Genomic DNA, 16729 nt, shown 5'->3' with positions numbered 1-16729 from the left:
CTGCTCTTCCCATATACTCTGGCATTCTCTTTACTTTTTGCTAGCCTGTAGCCTGTGCCTCATTGCTCCAATCCCCTGTTGTAGTTAATTCTTTACACAAACTTTCCCTGTTAAATTACCCTGTGGTTTCTTCCTTAACAGGAACTGGCTGTGCATGAAGCCTTTCCCCACCTTGGAGGGCTTAGGCCTCCTAGGAAACGCAGGCCCAGGGCAAATTCCATGCTGGCCCCCTCCCAGGGACTCCCGTTCCTCAAGCTCCACCCTGGGGGAGCAGGATGAAGAGGGCAGCAACTAAGTGCATGGAACCACGACCTATCTCAGATGCCTCCTCCAGGAACTGCCTGGGCTGCGCTGGAGGGAGCTGCCCACCCAAGCCCCCTCCCTCCCCTGCACCCTGGTTGTCCCTGGAAGACAGATCAGTCACTCTGCCTGGGTAGGGCAGGGATGCCTGCTCTGCATTCACAGCCCGAGGCTTGCCTCTCCCCAGCAGACAGGGCTCAGGGTAGTTGTGAGGGCTGTGAGAGTCGTGGCCCTGGAAGGGTGCTGGGGATGGGAACTACCAGGTGACTGTTCCCTGTCACAGGGGCTCTGCTTCCCCCCCACACCCCTCCCATTACCAATGTCACATGTGGCCGTGACTCCGGCTCTGACTGCTCCTCTTTCCTCCCTGGACACCTGGGACAGGCCCAAGTCCCTGCCAGGTACAAGGGCAGCCAGCTGCCGATAAGAAGTCAGGCTTCTCCAGAGAGTTGCAGGTCATTTGCTAAATCAAAACCTTGGGATTTTTCCAGTCCCACTCACTCCCTCTCTCGAAATCTCCTAATCCTTTTTAGCCCCACTGGAAGAGGGATTCCGGTCTGGCAGAAGAGTGTACCCAGATGATTCCCGTGTCTCTCCAAACTCCTACAGCCTCAGGCAGCCCTGAAGCTTGTCCTGGCTTCTCTCCAGGCTGGACACAGAGGCAGGCCAGCCTCACCTAACCCCTGACGCTTTCCACAGCAGGGGTGGTGGGGAAGCCACCCCGAGCCTCAGTGCCAGTGGCTGTGATGAGGGCGGCTTGAGGAAGGGGTGGGGTGGGGCACAGGGGTGGGTGTTGGGGCGGCTCCCTTACTGCGGCCACTGAGCTTCTCCCAGGAGCTGCGGTCCAGGCTCCGATTAAGGTAGAGGAGGCCGGTGTCCTCCTGGATGCAGATCCAGTTGTTCTCATGCAGCCGTGTGCGGTACGTGCCGTAGAGGTGCTGGCCCAGGCGGAAGCTGGGCACCTCCTCAGGGGCGTCCCGCAGGGCGTGAACATACAGCAAGGGCGTGCCAGCCGGCTGGTCCACATACAGCTTCTCCCAGTAAGCATCCCTTGAGAAGTAGAGGCCCAATGCCACTGTGGGAAGTAGGGAAGTGAGTGAGGGATGGTGAGGATAAGGCTTCTTCAAGGACACACACACACACACACACAATCATTAACTTAAAATTCTGATCTTAGCAGGAGTTTTTCATCTCTGTTCCTGATAACATGAACACTCAATTATTTGTATAGTTACATACGGGCTAGAAAAAAACTGCTTTAAAATAGAAAAAGAGAAGGAAACAGGGGAGGCAGTATCCTCAATGACAAGCCTATTCTCAATCATCCAAGCCGGAAGGGCAACCGAACCATACAGACTTCTCAACAGATCACCCAGAGCCAGAGTGTTCAAGGGCAGGTGACACTGCCAGCCACGCAGGGCAGGCAACAGTTGCCAACAAATGAAGAAAGCACTTTATAGGAAAGTCGTAAGTCTTTATCTAAACATACGCCTACCATATGACCCTGCAATTCCACTCCATTCATCCAAGAAAAATGAAAACATATGTCTATCAAATGCCATAGTTGGAACTGGAAGGATGATTCATAGAAGCCAAGAGCCTAGAGGCCCTTCAGCAGGTGGATGGACAGGCAGACCATGGTCCAGCCACGCCACAGAATCCTGCCCAGCAATGAAAAAGGATGAACTATGGATACACACGAACACCTGGATGGGTCACACACACACACACACACACACACTATGCTAAGGTGAGGAAGCCAGGCAGAGGAGAGCACACATGGCACGATTCTGGATGGATATTAGGCAATGGATCAGACTGGCTGCCTGTGGCAGGCAGGGGTGTGGGGGAGGTGGACAGATTGGGAAGGGCCACAGGGCACTTTCTGGAGAAGGTCCTACATCCTGAGAGGGGTGCAGATCACGCGGGTATATTCGTTTGTCTGCATTGTACAGCTAAGGTCCGTGCATCTTATCTATGTATAATTTATTTATTTATTTTTGATATGGAGTTTTGCTCTTATTGCCCAGGCTGGCATCTTATCTATGTAATTTTTAATATTTATTTATTTATTTATTTTTGATACGGAGTTTTCCTCTTGTTGCCCAGGCTGGAATGCAATGGCGCGATCTTGGCTCATCACAACCTCCACCTCCCAGGTTCAAGCGATTCTCTTGCCTCAGCCTCCCGAGTAGCTGGGATTACAGGCATGCACCACCATGTCTGGCTAATTTTGTATTTTCTTAGTAGAGATGGGGTTTCTCCATGTTGGTCAGGCTGGTCTCGAACTCTCGACCTCAGGTGATCCACCCACTTTGGCCTCCCAAAGTGCTGGGATTACAGGTGTGAGCCACTGCGCCTGGCCTATCTATATAATTTTTACCTAAATAACTGAAAAACGAACGAATCACTGAGGGCGCTGTGGACAGAGGTGTAGCTTCCTCGGAGAAGGCAGGATGCTGGCCTCGGCTGTGGCCGGGTGAGCCCAAGCAGGAGTGCAGTGCACTACACTGCTGACTGTGTGTGGCCAACATTCCCCACAGTAGAAAGCTTTTAAAATAGTTTTTAGAACTCATGTACATTGTTGGTGAGAGTAGAAAATAATATACAGTTATGTCATTAAAAGCAAGAAGGTAGTTCCCAAAAACTTAAAAATTGAATTACCATATGATCCAGAAATCCCACTTCTGGGTACATATGCAAAAGAATTGAAAGCCAGGTCTCAAAGAGATATTTACACACCCATGTTCACAACAGCACTATTCAAGATAGACAAAAGGTGGAAGCAACCCCAGTGGCCATCGATGGATGAATGGATGAACAAAACATGGTCTACACATACAATGGAATATTCAGTCTTAGAAAGTAGGCAAATCTGGCTGGGCGCAGTGGCTCACGCCTGTAGTCCTAATACTTTGGGAGGCTGAGGTGGGTGGATCAGTTGAGGTCGGGAGTTCAAGACCAGCCTGGTCAACATGGTGAAACCCCCGTCTCTACTAAAAATACAAAAATTAGCTAGGCGTGATGGCGGGCATCTATAATCTCAGCTACTTGAGAGGCTAAGCCAGGGGAATGGCTTGAATCTGCAAGGCGGAGGTTGCAGTGAGCCGAGATTGTGCCATTGCACTCCAGCCTGGACAACAGAGCAAGACCTGTCTCAGGAAAAAAAAAAAAAAAGGAGGGAAATCCTGACACAGGCTATTAACATTGATAACCCTTGAGCACATTATGCTAAGTGAAATAAGCCCATTGCAAAAGGATGAACACTGCATGATTCCACTTATGTAAGATCCCTAGAGTAGTCAAATTCACAGACACAGAACATAGGATGGCGATTGCTAGGGCTTGGGGGAGACAGGATGGGGACTTACTGTTTGATAGAGGCAGAGATTAAGTTTGGGACGATGAAAAGTTCAGGGACGGTGGTGATGTCCCTGAAATGTATACTTAAAAATAGCTACATTGTAAATCTTATTTTTGTGTATATTTTTCCACAATAAAAAGTAGTATGAATTTTTTAAAAGATGGATAAATCGGCAAAAAATGCTTAAAATCCATTAAGAATCTGCAAATAGACTCTAGAATGCCCAAACAATACCAACATCCAAAGCAGACATTAGGAACACTGCAATTGTATGTAATCGATCTCTCTTTTCTATCAGTTTGCTCCCACCCAGACAGTTGCTGCTTCAGGTCACTGAGGGGTCTGGAGGGCGGGGCCTGCAGCAGCAGTTGAGAATGCCCCCGGTGGCCACCGGGCTCCTCCGGGACACATCTGGGTTTGGGAAACAATCAAATGCCAAGTGGACCCTGGAAGAGAACAGGTGAGACGTCTGGAGTCCCACAGTGGGAAAACAGAACAGGAGAAGGGTTCTCTTGAAGTGCTCACTGCACATCAGGAACATTGCTCCCATGACAGTGCCCTCGGGGTGGGAGGGGGTGCTGCATTTCTGGTGACAAAGAGGGTGAGAGATTGTAACTCACAGTGGCCTCACAGGGTGAGGAGGGTCCAGATGCCCTGGCCCCTGATGAGCTCCCTCCCAATTCCATGTGGTGTTGTATGTCTGGGCTATCCACGCAGGCGGCGGGGTCCGTGGTCTTTCCCCAGAGGGGATGCTAGGGACCTGACTGAGCTCAGGTGGTCTAGTTTTCTCTGGGACACACACCTCTGGTCCTGGTCTTCCCAATAAGAACCATTTGCCCTTGGGCGGCCTTGGGGTGGCTCTGGTGATGCCCAGGCTGCAGAAGAGTGGGCGGGGCCCTGACACGCCACCTGCCGCAGGAGCAGTTCCAGTCTGGGAATCCTGCAGGTGCTCCTCTGGGGCCTCCATGATATGCAAGCACCTTCAGTGGTCCAGGGACTAGACATAAGACAGGTCTGGGCTTTCCAAAGCCCCCACCACAAGACCACATGTGCAGGGGAGAACCGGCCTTTCTGCTCCCATCTGGCAGAGCCCACCCCTACAGGATCGTGGGGGGCCCAATCCCAATTGGTCTCCCTGCTGCCAAAAGGGATTTGTGGGTCAGGCAATGATTGCGAGCAGAAACAGACTTAAATGCACTTAAAATGCCTCGCCTCCCAGGTGGTCTCTGCAGCTGGGCACAGCTGTCTTAATGTTCCTGCTTGTCACAAACACTTCTAGATGGAAAAACACATGATCCAAGGTGGGAGAATGAAGGAGGTGGGTGCAGGGCCGGCCTCAGCGGAGTGCAGCCTGGGCAGTCCCAGTGGGCTGTGCTCAGAGGTCTCATGCTTGGTTTAATGCTCTTTGCTACAGTCTTGAAATTCTTCGTAATTCTAGAACAAGGGGCCCACAAACGATGCAGCCAATTGTGGTGGGTCAGCCACGGGGGAGAGCCGGGGAAGAGCTGCTGGCATCAGGCACCACCGGGCTGTGTAGACTCTGCAGAACACTGGCCTCCTCTGGGCCTCAGTTTCCCCAGCTTCGAAGTGGGGAAGGCATGCTAAAGAGAGGAGGAACAGCCAGTGCAGGTGCAGGCAGGTGTGCACCTCTGCCCAGGGTTGTATCATCATGAGCCTCTCATTGCAGACTCAGCCACTGGGTACAGATCCCTTCACTGCCCATTTCACAGATAAGAACAGTGAGGCTGGGTGGCGAGAAGCCTGACCAAGTTAAACAGCTGGACACGCTGTGAGGCTTTGTGTCTTGGGGGTTAGAATAACAGCTGAGAAAGGGATGGTGGAAGTCAGGCTCCAGCAGGTGCTGAACCTGCCAGGAGGCCCAGGGCCCTGCTGGCTGGCTTCCCATCCTGCTGCCACCTTTCTGCCGAGAAGGGCTGATTGGCCTGTGGGTTGAGACCCACCTCTGGTGAGAGCCACTCCTGGCACCATGGGAAGGTCACCAGCAGGACTTGCAAAGCTTTTCCCACCCCATGCCTTCAGGGCCCAAATGCCACGTGGTAACAGAATCCTCCCCCACACCTAGCACACAGGTGTCTGCCTGGACAGCTTTGGTTGCCAGGGCTGGGCCCACCCTGTACTTCTGCAGCACAGCAGTGGCCTGGCACACACCACACCCACCGACGGTGCAAATGGCAGTGTTGCTTGTCTGAGAAACCAACAGGATTCCCACATCAACCCTCAATGACTCCCCCACCGTGGTTCTGGTTCCTCAGGCTGGCTGTACCCTGGCACCATGCAGGATGGGGTGAGCGAAGGTCCTGCTTGCTCACAGCACACCTGCCAAAGACCCTAGTTGCTGCTCACATTCAGAGAGACCTCAGGAACCTTCAAGGCCTGTGTAGTGTGTGTCATGAGTGTGTGTATATGTGTGCATGCACAGGGCATGCAGGAGACAGGAAAAGAGATGGAGGCACGCCCACCCAAGACCCCATCTGCTCCAACCCTGCCCACCTCAGCTGGAAAGACTCGGCCCTAGTGTTTGACAGAGTGAAGTGCTAGACTGTTTCCAATGATCCACACTTGGCTGGGCTGTTTAATTTATTCATCTTTGGATGCAGAGGGGACCAGTCCCAAGCCCCCTCGTCCCACAGGTGTGCATGCACACACCTTGTCAGTCCATACACTGTCCAGGTGTGCATGTTCTCCAGGCGGGCCTGGAGCAGGCTACTTTGCAGGCAGCACAAGGCAAAGCTTTATTGGTGGAGGGCTTTGGAGGGATGCTGGGGACAGGCCAGGGCTTGCTCCTGTCTCTGGCTGTTATACCTGCCTTTTCTGAGTCCTGCTGCCCAGCAGCCTATGAGACAGGGTGTGCTCCACCCCAGTGCATGCAATCCCTCGGCACTGATGCAGCCCACACCTGAGCCTAGCCATCAGCTTCCTGCAGCCCTCAGCCTCAGTTCCCATGCCCTGAGGATAGTTCCTGCCAGACCTGAGCCCGCACAGCAGCCCCAGTCGGGCATCCAGCTCCTCCCTCAGGCTCTGACCCCAGCTGGGAAGGGGGTTCCTTCCCTGGTGCTCACGTGCAGTCGAGGGTGCCCCACAGAGCTCTCCCCATCCCTACTCGTCCCTCTTTCATCACAGTTTAGTGCCTCTCATGTTACTGCTCCTGTCTCAGGGGCCACGTGGGGCTGTCTCCTGGTCAGACTCGGGCGGACACACTGCACACATGCATTCCTTCTCTCACACACACTCATTCTTTCGGATGCATACCATTACACACCACGGGGGCACACAGTTACACACTTGTTCTTCCATATGCTCACACATTCTCGCACTGCCAATCTGGCTCTAACAAGCACATGCATTCGCTCATACTGGTGCCCACCCACTTTCACACACAAGCACACACATTTTCCTGCACCCTAGGTGCACACATACTAAGCATGGCCTGGCCCTGTCTGTGGAGGCGGGGGCTCACCAGCTCTCCACAGGCTCCTGGCTGTGGCCCTTGGTCTCCCACTCCCCCACTGGTGACCAGCAGCTCTGATGGGGCACTGTGAGGTCACCCTCACCATGGCATGGTAACCCTGCCACAGAAACACAAATGGAGCTCCAGACGATGAAAAACTTCCCTAGGATGGCAGCACAAGGGCTGAAATTTGGGACTTCCGAAAAAGAAAACAATAACAACAACTATAGGATCCAAAAACTGCATGAATTAGAAGCAGCACAGGGCATGTGTGTACAGCAGGCCCTTCCTGCAGAACCCCTCATGTGACACCAGCCCCACGCCTGCCCTTGATGGGTGGCAGACGATGCAGATGACAGCTTTATTATGGCCCAGCAGAATCTCCTTAAGAGACGATTTCCTAATGCAATCATCTTCCTGGGAATGGGAAACAGGCCCCAGGGCTCCTCCCTGGGGGCTGGGGGTGAAAAGAGGCGGTCCCTGCCTCCCCAGGCCAGCTGTCCCTATGGGGGTCCCTCCAGCCCCATGCTGAGCACTGTTATACTCTCAGGATGTGACCTGTTACCTCCCCCCACCTCCCCCACCGCTTCTCTCCCACTTCCCACTCATGTTTTCTCTTACTATAGTCAAATATTTGACATGTACAACGAATACATTTCACAGAACATTTATGCTGAACAAACACTCAGGAGCCCGTGGCCCTGCTGAACTGGATGCCTGGCCACATGCTGCCCTCCCACCTCCCCATCTGCCACTGAGTCTACCCCCACCAGCAGGAGCCCACGCCTGTCCTTTCTCTTGCCTCATTTTTTGACGTCATTCATGGAAGGCCCATTTTTGCTGGGTGGAGAATTCCATGTGGACAGCTATTTTCCTCCGCTCTACATAAGGTCTGGCTCCCGTCTTTCAGCCTCACTGCTGCTGCTGAGGGCCCATGCTCAAGCCGGCCCCTCCTGGGTAACCCACTTTCTCCCAGCTGCTCCCAGGACCTCCTCTGTCTTTGGTGTTGTCCAGCATCGCTGGGATGCTAATGAGGCTGGTTTCCTCCTCTGCACCCTGTCCTCCAGATGGTGGCAGCGGCTCACTCACCAGCCATATCCAGGCCCTGGGCTGTTAATCCCGTCTCTATGCTGGTGTGCGGCGTGCTGATCAGCAGGCTGGGCATCTTCATGCCTTGCTCCCTCCACTCCTTTGCCTCAGTTTGGCCCCTCCTCACCCCAAATTGTCCCCAACTCCTCCCCATCTCATCACGGCATGGCCCCATCTCACTGCTCAGGTCACACACCTTAGTCCCCAGAGTCCTTTCTCTTTCACCCCTCACCCCACCTCCCGAGTCCCTTCTGCCACCCCCATCCAACCCTGGACTACACATTGGGCATCACGGGCAACTTCGCACAGAGGAGCCAGGGTCCACTGAATCATGGCACCCTCTGTGGAGCCCTGTGTTAACTGTCCGCTGCTTGCAGAATAAAACATAGCTCCTCATCAGGGCTCCCAGGGCCCCCTCTACCCTCCAGCTCACTTCCTCCTCACTCTTACAGGGTGCCCACCTTCCTGCCACATCTGCCAACTCACTTTCTGTGAGCTGAATGAATAAACTGATGAACCAATGAATGAATCAATGAATCAACGAGCCAGTACAATGGTTTCATAAACAGGAGTGTGAAAGGACTGGGCACATTTGGGAAATGGTCAGAATTCGGGGACGGGAAGAGGGTAAGGGGACGGGGAGATACTGTGACATGGTCTCACGGGCACTGGAGCCACGGGCAGGCTGTCAGTGGCAGGACAGAGCTGTGTGGATGCACCCTGTGCACACGTGCAGTGCCCACTAGTACACCAGCAGCCTTGTGGGGCCAGCCACTGTGCTGAGCAAACAAAGCCTGAGGCTGAGAACAAAATCACTCCTTTTCAGCTCAGGAAATGATCTATAGGTGCCTGAGGAGCCCTGGGCACCGGAGCGGCTCTCCAGACTCGCTCGGGTAGGACCACCTGCAGCACGCGGCATAGACCTGGGTGATGGGCTCTGTCCCAGCTGGAGGCTGCTTTTGCCTGAGGCTATAATCTAACTTTGCTTTTAGGAAAAAAAACACAGATCAAGGGAGGCTGTACCATAAATAACAAATTTGGAGGTGTATATAAAGAGAGATTCTAGTTTTAAAAAGTTATTTTAAATTGTGGTAAAATATACATGAACTTTATCATCTTACAATTTTTAAGTGTACAATTCAATGGCATTAAGTGTGTTCACACTACTGTGCAAGCCATCCTTCCACAGCACTCTTTTTATCCTGTGAAACTGAAATTCTGTACCCATGAGACAATTACTCCCCCTCCTCTCTGCTCCCAGTTCCTGGAACCCTCCATTCTACTGTCTACGAATTTGACAACTGTAGGGACCTTATATAAGTGGAATTATACGGTGCTTGTCTTTTTGTGACATAATGCCCTCGAGGTTCATCCACGCTGTAGGATGTGGCAAGATTTTTCTCCTTTTTAGAGCCAAGTAATATTCCATTGTATGTCTGTATTATATTTTGCTTATCCATTCATTGGTCAATGGACACTTGGGTAACTTCCACTTTGTGGTTACTATGAATAATGCTGCTAAAAACGGGGACATATAAATGTATCCTGACTGCTTCCTGCTTCCTTTCCTGTATGTATCCAGAGTGGAGGTGCTGGAGCCAAAGTCGGCTCTAGGTTTAACCTTTGAGGAGCCTTCCTGCTGTTCTCCACAGCAGCTGCACTATTTACCTTCCGGCAGTGCACAAGAGTTCAATTTCTCCACGTCCTCACAAACACTGGTTCTTTTCTTTTTTTGATAGTAGACATCCAAATGGGTGTGAGGTGGTATCACACTGTGATTTTGGTTTGTATTTCTCTAATGAGTGGCAATGCTGAGAATCTTTTCATGTGCTTCTTTGTCATCTGTAAATCTTATTTGAAGAAATGTCCATCTAAGCCCTGTGTTCATTTTTGTTGTTGTTGTTGTTGTTTTGGATGGAGTCTCACTCTGTTACCCAGGCTGGAGTGCAGTGGCACAATCTCGGCTAACTGCAATCTCTGTCTCCTGAGTTCAAGCGATTCTCCTGCCTCAGCCTCCCAAGTAGCTGGGATTACAGCCACCTGCCACCACGCCTGGCTAATTTTTTTTTTTTTTGTAACTTTAGTAGATACAAGGTTTCACCATGTTTGCCAGGCTGCTTTTGAACTCCTGACCTCAAGTGATCTACCTGCCTCAGCCTCCCAAAGTTCCAGGATTACAGGAGTGAGCCACCACGCCTGGCCCCCTGTGCTCATTTTGGAATCAGGTTTTTTTGTTGCTATTGTTGAGTGTGAGGAGTTTTCTACAGATTCTGGATTAACACTGACCAGATCTATGAATTACAAGTTTTTCTCCCGTTCCATAGGCTGCATTTTCACTCTTTTGATCATGGCCTTGGTTCACAGAAGTTCTACATTTGATGTAGCCCAATTCATCCATCGTTTTTTCGGCTGCCTGTGCATTTGGTTTTTATAGTTTTAAAGATGTGTACCCAGCTAAATCTTCAGCTAGAACCAAGGTCAAACAGAAGCATGAAGTTTTTGGCCCCATCTGGCATCGCCCTGCTGCCCTGGCCACCTGTCTGGGGCAGATACACACCTGGGCACGGCCAGTTTCTGCTGCAGTTCCCACTTCAGCTGCTGTCCACTCAGAAGAGCACGGCATCCAGGCACGGGAGTGCCCTGACTGGCTAGGGAGTGCCCCATCTCTAGGCAGGTGTGAGGGCTCACAAGGGCTGGGCCACTAGCGCCGGCCCTCGATGCCAGGGTCCCAGGGGGCCAGGAGCCTGCAGAGGAGGAACCTCTGCTCCTGACCAGCACTGCTGCTACATGCGCCTGGGTGCGCAAAAAATGTTTTTGTTTTAATTAATTTTAAAATCAAAAGGATGAAATAAATATAACAATAAGGAATAAATAATAATAAAGTGGCCTGGATTATGTTTGTCTTATACCAACACAGTTGCAGAACACAATTTTGCCTTTGAATGTGGGAGGGGTCCATGGTGCACGCATGTGGCCCTGGCTTGAGAGTCACCTGGTGGTGCCTGAGCCCCCAGGAGGACAAGGTTTAGCATGGAGCACGCAGCCCTGGGCAAGGCAGGGACCCATCCGAGCCCTCAGCAGAGGAGGCAGCACCCAGAGGCGGCCCAATCTCAGCTGCTTTCTGTCGCAGAGCCCTTCCCTTTGCCACGCCTCCTCCTCCCACAAGCCCAGGTGCCAACTCAAGAGCCTCCCAGGCAGCCACTACCAGACATTGGTTTCCAAGTGACGACTAAGTGCACCCTGCCTGGCGTCCTGCTCTCTTCCTCAATTCCCTGTGTCTTCCCTGCATCTGGGGGTGGCTCTCATCACCTCTAACTCAGGAGGTTCAGTGGCCTCTAAGCCTCACCCTGCCCAGGGCAGCCACCACACACAGCTGTTCACAGGTGTCTCTCTGAGCCATTTGCCAGGCCTGGGCCTGCTCACACATGTCCAGTTTCCCCTTCATACACAGAGCCTGGGATGTGCAGCTGCCTGCATGCCCCCGCCACCAGCCCCTCACTCTGGGCCCTGGTGTCCGCTCGCTTGCTCAGCCTGGCCCAGGGCTCCCAGGTGCATGACTGTCCCTGTCCTCTCCACCTGTGGGAGTCCTGCCCACTGTCCTGAACAAGCTCCTGTCCCAGCCCCAATCTCTGCCCCAAGTCCCGACCCTGCTGGCCTTTGCCTCCCTTAACTCTCAGGGTTCTTGTCTGATGATAACAAGAGTATGAGGCTGACAGACGGTGCCCATACACTCAACCTGCTCTTGGCTGGGATGGCTTCCTCCAGATGCCCTGCCTATGAGCCAGAGGAGGGTCCCACTGGCTGGCCTATGGTGTTGCCAAGCAGGTGGGACAGGCCACACATGCTCCATGCCTCTCAGTGTGTGGTGTGTCCTTGCACGTGGGGGCGGGCTCCCCGACACAATGCTGTTGGCCCTGGTACACAGCAGGAGCACCCGGTTATGCCTCTTGACGATGAACCCTGGGGTCCTGAGGTGTGTCCTACAGAAAGAACAGACATGCACTCCCCACACTGCCTGCATGCCTTGGGAGAGGTGACAGCAACTGGGTCCTGAGTACTTCCTTGAGCAGCAAAAGGAGCGGCTATCCTGGCAGCCCACAAACCAGGCAGGACAGATGGACACGCACATGCTAATGGCTTGCTGGTCACACACAGTCCTGGGCTCATGGGGAGGATGCTTGCTGGCCAAGAAAATAGGCAGCTTGTCAGCCCTTTCCCTGGCAAGGAATCCTTACTTTTGGAGAGATGAATGTGTTAGACCCTAAGGCTGGAGACCCTGGGACACCTGACTGGGGCACCCATGTGCACCCTCCCTGAGGTCAGCGGGCTGGCGAAGTCATCACACCCTTCTGCTGACACTGCCCAACCTGTCTAAAGGGCCCAGCCCTGGGTGGAGAAGAGTGCCCAGCCCAGCTGAGGGGCCAAGGGGGCTACCCCACGCTGCCTGTTCTGAAAAAATGCCTGACCAAGGGACAGCCACAGACAGGCAAGTGGAGGCTAAAGGGAAGGGATTGCCTGGGGCTGCAGCCACAAGCAGGAGCCAGTGCCCAGCAGGACGGGAGGGCTGGGGGCAGAGCCAGAGTGAGAGGAGGGGAAAAGCAGTAGGAGGTGGAGGCAGTTCAGATGAGCAGCAACAGCACAGAGCTGGAGGCGAATGCTGCTTGGAGACAGAAGGCCAGCTCCCTGGACCATGAGGGCATGAACTTAGGAAGAAGAGGAGGGTTGGACAAGCTTGTGGATTCCAGGCAAGGCTGTGGACTCCATCTGGGTGATGGAGAGAAAGTGTGTGTTGTAGTGGTAACAAGCCTGGAGCAAGGGGCATATATTTGTGTCTCAGTTTCCCCTCCGTACCCACCGAGACTCAGAGCTCCCACCACACAGGGGTGTTGGGAGCTAGAAGGAATTAATGCACGTGAAGTTCATAGAACAGTGGCTGGCACCAAGCAAATGCTCACAGAAGATGGCTGCATCACAACCATCAACATCACCATTACCTCTACCACCACCATTACCTCCACCTTCCCTACCACTGTCTCTACCACTACCACCAGCACCATCACCTCCACTACTACCATTGCCTCCACCACCACATCCCCACCTTCACCACCATGACCTCCAACACCACCATCACCATCACTTTCACTAATACCATTGCCTCTACCACCACCATCACCACCACCATTGCCTCCACCACCACCATTCCCGCCTTCACCATCATGACCTCCACCACCACCATCACCATTGCCTCCACCAGCACCATCACCACCAATCGCCTCCACCACCATCACCACCTTCACCATCATGACCTCCACCATCAATATCCCCATCATGTCCACCACCACCGTCTTCACCATCACTACCACCACCACCACCACCACCACACACCATCATGACTTCCACCATCAACATTATCATCACCTCCACCACAACCACTATCATCACTACCTCCACCATCACCATCACCAATACCAATACCACCATAACCAACACCACCACCAATATCATGACCATCACTATCACCAGCACCACCCCTATCTCACCTCTATCCCTACCACTCTCATCACTTTGCTGGCATCCTGAGACTTCCAAATGAAAGCAGCTTTGCCAGGTTTAACCTACACTAACCGTGGAAGGAAATCTGGGCTGTGAAGACCCACAGGGCCACCACTGGCTCATCCTGCCCACTATTGTATTTATAACCCTGCTTGATCCCCGGCACAGAGCAGGTATGAAGGAAAAGCCTGGGGCAGGCTCTGGTAACTGGATTCCATAGAAGCCCCTCTTCAGGAGCACACTGCATCAGCCCCTGGTTCCTTGGCCCAATTGTACCCACGAACAAGCCAATACCTCCTTCAAGAAAAATCTGACAGCCTGTCCCATTCTTCGTACGCTAGGTTTAAGCATCTCTCTGTAAAACCATCAAGAAAACACTGGCCTCTGCAGCTCAGTGCACATACTGGGCACTCAATAAACACCAAGGGCAGCTACTTTCCTGGTGTCCTGGTGACACCAGTTATCATCGTGGCAGGGCAGCCTCAGTACCAGACTTAAAAATTTATTCTTCCAAAATGCTGGGCAGGAGACCCAGTGCGGAGTGCAGGATCTCCTCAGATACCTCTCCTCTTGGACCTCTAGCCAGGCAGGGTGGCTGGTAGCTGGAAGAGCAGCTGAGAAGGAGGAGAGATGGGGCCTGGCCCTGGCCTGGGAGGCACCATGATCCCTGCACGCACGAGCATGGCCCTCCTTCACTGCGGCTCTTCTCACACACCCGGTCTGAGCCCCTGCTGTAGAACAGAGATATCACTCACCTCATCCCATGCTAGAAAACAGAGGCCCAGAATTCCTGCCGCACACCCATGGTAGAACTGCAACCAGGGCATGAGCCTCCTGACACCCCTAAAAGCCATGCAGCCTTCTGCTGTGAGTGGGGAAGGGGTCCAGGCATGGCTGAGGTTTGGGAGAAGGAGGTCCGCAACTGGGCACTGGGGTATCTGGCACCCCAGGGCTACCTTCTGCACACAGACCCAGCCTTCTGCTCTGAGGGGCCCAGGCCCTAAGCTGCACAATGGCCACCACCCACACTTCCACACCCAGACCAGCTGCAGCGGCCTGGCCAAGATGATGGGCGCTCCTGCCCAAATGCGATTTCCCAGCTGCTGCGGAGTTAATCACCAGCCTCACTGGCAGTTGCTTCCGGCTTCTATGCAAAGGAAACTGCCAATTAGGTTATAATTAATTTCTTTCCTAGGGCAAGGCCTGGCTGTAACAAGACTGGCCACCCAAGTGGCCTATGGATGACCGTGTAAGGGTCACTGGCCCCCTTGGCTGCAGGGCTCTAGAGTCTGCCCCAGCTGATTACATTGTTCACTGGCCCTGGCCTGGGGCAACGGGGCCAGGGCATCACCACTGGCTTTGACCCTGGTGCCTCTGGCCTGGGCAACTGTCCCCATGCACTCAGCAAGGCAGTGACTCAAAGCATGTCCATGTGCTAATTTAAGTCAATCTGTCAGCTCATGTTCCTCAAGCTGAGACGGTCTTGCCCATTTTCGCCCTACCCCAGCCCCTTCTCATCCCTGCTCAACATTAACAAGTGGGAATCCATGGTGTGCTCCTTGTAAGCAAGTCTGTTCCAGGCGCTTCACCTGCGTCGCCCACTGCATCAAAACAACTGTCAGAGGTAGGAACCATGAGGATCTCCATCTCACACAGGAGGAAAATGAGGCAGAGCTAGCTTAGGTACCCTGCTGGAGGCCACACAGAGGTTAGGAATTAAGCTGCAGTCTGGCCTGGGCTTGTCTGTTCAGTGACAGGCATGCAGAGAAGCCGGGGCACTGTGAGCTACCTCCCCTTCTGCATTGGGCTGCAGAGCAGAAGCTGGGCTCTCCCTGGGGAGAGGATACAAAAAAGGCTTGAGGGTCTGCTCTGGTGGAGAGTCAGGGGAGAGAGTCTCGAGCCTCTGAGACAGTAGGTTTCAGCCCAGCACAGACCTGGGGCCAAACAAGCTGCTAATCCTGATGCCCCAGGTCACGGCCAGGCAGCCCAATGAGGGGGCACCACCTGCATCTGGATGCTGTTATCCAGGTCCTGGGAGCAAAGACCTCAACATCAAGGGTGAAGAGGAATCCAAACCCAAGGCTGGGGGTGCCATGCAGGGAAGGGGATGCCCAGGGGAGTGGTGCCAAGTCTTCACCTGACACTGTCCCCATGTGTGATAACTCATACTCCCTCGGGGCCTCGGTTTCTCCATGTGTAAAATGAGAGGTTTGCACTGATGTGTAAGCTCCTCTCAGCCGAGGTCCTTATGCCCTTTGAGTCCACATGATGTCTGTGCAGGAGTATTCACAGAATGAGCTCCTGACCAGGGGCCGAGGGGCGGACGGTGGCTGAGATGGAAATCGGGACAGGCTCTGGCCGAGGTAGCCCCTGAGGGGTGAGGGATATGGGGCCAAAACAGGATTAAGACTGCAAGTGTCCTCCCTGGCCACTGACGATGAGGCAAGAAGACAAAGGCCTAGTCCAAAGAAGAGAGTTCAGCAGCAGGAGGGAGCAGAAAGGCAGGGCAGAGTGGCCCAGTCCATCCCCCTGTGCCTCCCCTCTGTGTGCCAGGGCTGGGCGCTTGACCTCCCTAGCTCTGTCCTTAGCTGCGAATGGGGACAGGAACTCCTCCTTGGGAGCACAGAGTGCCTGTCTATGGATGCCAGTGTTTCACCCCCACCAAGCAGATTCGCAGGAGCCCAAAGAGGCTGCTTGCCACCCTTGGGCCAGGGACCCCGGCTCCATGCTGACCTCCCGAGCTACCTAGGTGCATCCACCACTGTCCCGAGAAAACTGCCCCAGGCCCTGGCAGCATGACATAACACCACAGCAATGACGATAATCAACTTACGGCAGATCCGATTATCAGCCTGGTTATTTTTAGAGTCAGGGTTCAGGGTGAGCGAGAGAGGGCGGCCCTGGGTTCCCATGTTGCTGAGTCTTGTCTCGTCAGTGGGGTGGGGGTCCGCTGG

General features: G+C 53.5%; 1 protein-coding gene across 1 annotated transcript in view; it reads right to left on the bottom strand.

Moving 5' to 3' along the window:
- Nucleotides 1-16729, bottom strand: part of RET (ret proto-oncogene) — a 53014-nt gene that overhangs the window by 28435 nt on the left and 7850 nt on the right. The window contains exon 2 of the mRNA XM_025396665.1: nucleotides 1112-1375. Within this exon, the coding sequence (XP_025252450.1) occupies nucleotides 1112-1375 (264 nt within the window). The remainder of the gene's footprint in view (nucleotides 1-1111; nucleotides 1376-16729) is intronic.

The sequence above is a fragment of the Theropithecus gelada genome, chromosome 9 (assembly GCF_003255815.1).
Source record: "Theropithecus gelada isolate Dixy chromosome 9, Tgel_1.0, whole genome shotgun sequence".
Lineage (NCBI taxonomy): Eukaryota > Metazoa > Chordata > Mammalia > Primates > Cercopithecidae > Theropithecus > Theropithecus gelada.
This window is presented reverse-complemented; position numbering and strand designations above follow the sequence as displayed.